Raw genomic sequence first — 6,151 nt, 5'->3', positions numbered from 1 at the left:
GGGTAGTACCAAATCTGAAGCAACATGCAGCCATGCTACGAAAAGAATCCATCGACGGCAGCTCAGTTCCCCCGCCAGCCCGACCAATCTCTCAACCAGAACCCGTTATGTGCCCTGCCGCTCGGTCACCAGCCGGCACCGGCGGGATCCCCAAGGGATCATAAGCCGAGGCGCGATCTGGAGCAGCGAGGGGGACTGGCCCCGGGGAGCGGCGACCCAGAACTTCCATCGGTGGGGAGCCTGGCTAGCGCCGGCGGCTCGTCTCGGATCTTGGGGCGGCTCATCCTGGGGGCTGGGGCAGAGATCTCAGGAAACTGATCAAGGGCAGCCTCGTGGGTTGTTTTTTGTTAGGTGCGGGGGAAGACGAAAAAAACGATACAGGGGTGGGAGGAGGACGAAAAAACCCAGCAAAGAAAACCCGGACGAAAATGGTGAGACGAAAATAAACCGACGGAGACTACCAACTGCTTCATTAGAAGTAGAGAAGATATGTATATATTTGTGGAAACTATTGTGGAAAACACCCGTACAAGATAAAATACGTATATTTCTATGAAGACTAGCAAGGCACTCTTTACCAACCGAGAATGTACGGGCTCATAGGAAAATGTCCATCACTAATACTTGTGCTCTTTGTGGCGCGGTTGACTCTGGAGACACTCATTGCTCGAGTGCAACATGGCGAGGTGCGCGTGGGCACTTGTTGATGGAGAGTTGGCGGAGCATGTATGTGAGACAAATGAATCAAGTGCCAGATCCGGGCGCCCCAGCGCCTGGTGGCTGTTGGGTTGGGTCTGCGTCACCTCTGGTTGCACACTTCCGCCCTTCCCGTGAAGATTCGGTTTGCTGCTCCGGCGTCCTTGCTGCCGGCGGTGGCCGTCGCGGGGCTGGCTGCGATCGTCCTGACCTTTCCCCTTTTGCGTGACCCTTCGGCTGTGGGGCGCTCCTCCATCCCCCAAAGATCCCGTCCGGGTGTGGCGCGGGGAGGTTCCCTTGGGCGCCCTGCAGTGTTTGCTGTCACTGCTCCGGCCACTGCGGTCTCTGGACATGCGAGGCTGCGGCGATGAGCTGGCCTTCAGGCATGTGCGATGCAGGCCGCCGTTGTGATCCTCTGTTGGTGGTGGTGGTCTAGATTTGATTGGCCAGATGGTGGTGACTGTAGATCGTTCTGCAACAATTTTCTATGGATCCACGGCATTGGGGGTCATCGAAGTGAATTCGGGAGTTTTTATCTCTTGATCCGGTGAATGACTTTCGGTGGTGAGTTACAAATTATGGACGATGACTTGACGCAGAGGAATGTTGTTGGAGTGGCGGTGGTTAAATTGTAGCTGCTTGGATTGTGGAAAAGCGGTGGCGACAACACATGTGTGACTTTGATGGTGGTGCTGCGAGCACCCGGTCTCGAGCTCCGGGGCGAAAGCCTAGGTCAGACACGAGTGGTCATCCTTGGCAATGGCGATGTTTTTTTACATCGTGACCTTGTTGGAGGCATTGTTCGGATACGTTCTGACTGTTTCTTCAGGGTGAAAACTTTGATTCTAGCCTTTGAATCCGGCGACGGTGGCGCTTGAGTGTCGCTTCCTTCTTGAAGGCGTTGTTGTTGAAGATCCTCGTCGTCAATGTGGTGTCAATGGTTGGTGCGGATATGGTCGCAGTTCTAGTTTGTCGTTCGCTGATCTGATCGCTTTGGGCCCTTTTTATTTCTTTTTTCCTTTTCTCACCTATGCATAGCTTTTGGTCTTATGACTTTGCTAGTCGTTGGTGTGTTTTAGTGTGTGTGTTGGGTTGGTTGTGTGCATCCTAATTATGCAGAGGCCGGGTGTATTCTCATTATATTGTATCCTCTTGATGCTTCTTTTGAGCCAATAAAATTCACCCTTTGTCGGAAAAAATCACATGAGGCATTTGTTAAGTTGTCTGTCACCTTATGGGCCATATAGTGGGCGCGAAGGAAAGTGATACACGAAGAGGTTTTTCAAAGTCCTTTGACCACTCACGAGTTCATTAAAAGATTCATATCATAACCGGAGATAACAACAGAGAAGGAGACAAGGGCACCGACTGAGATCAGAAGAACAACGGCCAGGCCTAGGGTTACACAAAAATCCATGTCGATGGAAGCGTGGCAAAGTCCAAGTTGAGAGGAGCGGCATCCCCAGTGCGCCTAGATGATGATGGACGATATTTAGGCAGCTCCTCTTTGGTTGTTCGGGGAATCATCAATGTAGCCACACTCGAGGCGATGACATGCAGAGAAGCTTTGGCTTTGGAAGAAGACTTGATGATTCAAAATGTTATAATTGCCTCCGATTCAAAGCAGGTGGTGAACGACATTGAAAGAGGGACTAGTAGCACTTATGGTTGTATCATTAGCGAGATTAAGCAGTGAGCTAATTTAATTAATTGTAAGTTTACTTTTGAAGGTCGGACATCAAACATTGATGCAGATAGGTTAGCTAAGTTTTCAAACACTCTTGATCAGGGGTGACATCTATGGTTCATCCATCCCCATGATCCTTTTTTATACCACTTCATGTGGACTATGATCAATAAAGCTTAGCTATACCTATGAGGCTATGAAAAATATGTATATATTTGTGTTTGAACACTACATAAACCTGTATTTGTCTAACTTCATTTACAAAATATTAAAAGCAAACTTTTAGTCATACATTCTCAGTTTTAGATGTCTAATAATAATTGTTGGGAAATGTCATTTTAGGATAGTAAGACTAAAAAGATAGCAAAATGAAAGTGACATGATTACCTCAAATAAGAATCAAATTCTAGTAACTCCTGCTTGGGATTAGTTTCTTGGCCTTCTTCATTGACATCAACATTGCTTAAAGATGAAAAAAAAATACTTTTTTAAAGAACTCTTCTATCTTTTAGCTGAGAGATTGCTCAGAAATTACCTTTTTAAATAATTGTTGTTTATTTATGAATGGACCCAATAAATAATGTTAAAGATTCAGTTTGATTCTTCAACCATTAGAGCAAGGAAAACATTTGAAAATGGCGTGCCGGCCGAAGCTTCGGCTGGTCACAAGGACGCGCTCCGATCCCGTGACGTGTTGCCATTATATCCCACGCTACCCCTTTCCCCTCATTGTTTTTTGAGAAAAGCATCGAATCCCCATTCATGGCGTCCGAGGCCTTGGACCACCACCTCGCCGAGCACCTCCGGCCGGATCCACACAGTTCCTCGAATCCTATGGGCCACCTTGCCAGATCTCGTCCGCCAGCCCTCCTAGAGTCTCCGACCGATCGAGATCACCTTTCTGTTAGCACGGGGGAGATCCTATTTCCTGCCTGTTTTCTCCTCCGGTGAGCTGGCCGTCGTCTCCCACGCACCCCCTTGATAACCTCTCCACCCATGGTGATGCAGCAGTCGCCATGGATGTGCCAACATCACCTTCAACCCCCCGGCAGCGAGATGCTACAACCCTTAGCGAGAGATGCTACAATCAGTTGACGAGGATGCTACGGCCGGTTTTCTTTGCTTCAACCGACAACGAGTTTGGTTGTTGAATTTTTTTGCTGCAACCATGTTAGCCTTTTGCTACTATGGCGACGGCAATTTGCTACATCCATCCGCAGCGAGTCAAGCAATGTGGCGGCAACGACTTTTTTGCTGCAACCATGTCAGATTGTTGCTATGACCGGTGACGGTAATTGCTACATCCATCTCCGGCGATGTTACAGTCGAACGTGACGGTAATTGCTACATCCATTGTCGGCGACGTTTTTTTGCTAGAAGCAGCCCTAAATTTTGCTAGAACCAGCTAGATCGTTTTGCTACATTGAAACTATTTTGGAGATTGTTGTTGTGTGGTTTTTTTTTTGCTGGAACCAGTGTTTTTTTGGTTGGAACTGACTTTTTTTTCTTCAACTGGCCACCAGAGTTGTTTTTCCTTCGATCGTTTTTTGATCAGAACACGAATGTGCTAGTCGACGATGGCGGCGACTGTGGGACAATGACACGAGAGATGTTGCAACCATGGTGACCGCGCGCTGGAGCCAACAGGCGCCAGAGATGCATCCATGGTGACCGCGGTGTGGGATTCAGTTGTGCTCCAATCCCGGTGGTAGGGACGGGGACCTCGTCGGTCCTCGCCGGGCATGTCCACAAACGGCGGGGCAAACGCCACCTCTTGAGGGTTGGAAGCGGCAAGCCGGGAGACGGCGCCATGCGCGTGGTGGGCGTGTGGGTCTTTCCTTTTTTTTCTACGATCGGAGTGAGAAAGAAGACGACATGGAGAGAGGACATGAGGATCAGATCTAACAGCTACCAGATGGCTAAATCGCACGCTTGAAGGCCGATCGGCCCAAATTTGGGGCGACGCGCCGGCGCCTAGCACTGCCCTTTAGACCAATATTATTTACATGGCTAAGATAATCTAAAGTTCCCCTTTTTTATGCATATACTACTCCCTCCGTTTCTAAATATTTGTCTTTCTAGACATTTCACATGACTACTACATACGGATGTATGTAGACATATTTTAGAGTGTAGATTCACTCATTTTGCTTTGTATGTAGTCACTTGTTGAAATACCTAGAAAGACAAGTATTTAGGAAGCGGAGGGAGTAGTGGAGTATCTGCATGCCTGGTTTATTCAGCCTATGCAAATGCAGACCATACACTTGAGATAGGAAATGGATTTGGGTCCTCATTCAGACGCGGCAAGGGCGCCGTCCACTCCATCCCGCAGCAGCAGCAGCCATGTCGCATCGGATCCTCAACACCTCCAAGCCCACGCTGCCGCCGGCGCCGCCGCCTCAGCTGATCCACCACCCGCCCCAGCAACCGACAGCACCGAAGCTCGGCCGCCGTGCCGCCGCGGTCGCGGTCGCCATCGCGGCCTCGCCGGCACTCCTCGGCGCCGTCTCCCCGTCCGCCCGGGCGCAGGAAGCGGCAGCAGCAGCAGCGTCGGCACCCTGCATCGACGAGCTGCCGATCACGGCCAAGGCGTTCCTGGACGTGTCCATCGGCGGCGAGCCGGCGGGCCGCATCACGGTGGGCCTGTTCGGCGACGCGGCGCCGGCCGGCGCGGCCCGGTTCCTGTCGCTCGCCACGGGCGTCGGGTACCGGCGCAAGGAGTTCGTGAAGGTGGTGCCGGGCTACGTGCAGCACGCCGGCGTGGTCTCCTACCCGGTCATCCCCGCGGTGACCGACCGGCTGGCCGCCGAGATGGAGGCCGCGCGCGCGCGGTGCGTTGGCGGCGGCGCGATGAACGCGGCGGGGGCGGTGTCGATCGTGGTGCGGGACCCGAGCCTGCCGCCGCCGAAGCCGAAGCTGGTGGCGCGGGGCGGGCGGCTGAAGATCGAGGAGGAGCAGGTGGGCGTGGTGCCCAACGGCACCGAGTTCGTGATCGCCACCAGGGACTCCCCCGAGCTGGACGCGTCGGCGCTGGTGGTGGGCCGCGTCGTCGCCGGCATGGACGTCGTCGGCAGGATCGCCGCCGTGGCCACCGTCAAGGACAACACCGGCTCGGCCTACTTCAAGTCAGTGCTACGCTAGTTCTCGCTCTTTCTTGCCGCAAGCAAAATTCACCGGCCTTCTTCTGTCCAAGAAGAAGACTGCATCTTTTTTACGATCGAGAACGAACGTGATTTTGCAGGGTGGCGAAGCTGATCGGGGACAAGAGAGCGGTGGTCGCAGAGCGAGGGTTCAACCGCCCCTACACCAAGATCCTAGTAACCAACTGTGGAGTCCTTGAGCAGTAGTAGTAGTAGTGGAATAAGAAAGATATATATACTTGAGATTCATGCATGGCTTTCTTTCCCTTTTCATTCTTTCCTGTCGTCCACATTGCAACCAGTCTTAGATCATCCAAAGGCGTCCAAGGACAGTGAATTTGTTGCAAAATGGAGTCGAGTTTTGTTGTTTGAAAAGGAAAGGTTAAACCTCCGGGCTTCTAGATCCACTAATGCATGCAACTATATTATTATTCTCACTAGAAGGGAGAAACAGCCGGAGGGGAGGAAGAAGCTCGCTGGCAAGCTACCCCATCATCTATCTTAGGGTGGGGGGTTGGGGCGGCAGCACGACGGTGGTGCAAGTTCGCCGGAGAAAAAACCGGTCCCTGCCGAGGCTAGAGGAATGGCCAGGGGCGGCGGCAGCATGATGGTGGGAGGAGGTTGA

General features: G+C 51.9%; 1 protein-coding gene across 1 annotated transcript; it reads left to right on the top strand.

The window, feature by feature from the left end:
• Positions 1–4,631: 4,631 nt before the first annotated feature.
• On the top strand, positions 4,632–5,931 carry LOC123057458 (peptidyl-prolyl cis-trans isomerase CYP26-2, chloroplastic). The gene is made up of 2 exons (XM_044480421.1): positions 4,632–5,511; positions 5,628–5,931. The coding sequence occupies exons 1-2, from the start codon at positions 4,730–4,732 to the stop codon at positions 5,731–5,733; spliced, it is 888 nt and encodes a 295-aa protein (XP_044336356.1). The 5' UTR covers positions 4,632–4,729; the 3' UTR covers positions 5,734–5,931.
• The last annotated feature ends 220 nt before the right edge of the window (positions 5,932–6,151 follow it).

The sequence above is a fragment of the Triticum aestivum genome, chromosome 3A (genome assembly GCF_018294505.1).
Source record: "Triticum aestivum cultivar Chinese Spring chromosome 3A, IWGSC CS RefSeq v2.1, whole genome shotgun sequence".
NCBI classification, from domain to species: domain Eukaryota; kingdom Viridiplantae; phylum Streptophyta; class Magnoliopsida; order Poales; family Poaceae; genus Triticum; species Triticum aestivum.
The sequence above is the reverse complement of the archived record's forward strand: the minus strand, read 5'-3'. Positions and strand labels throughout refer to the sequence as shown.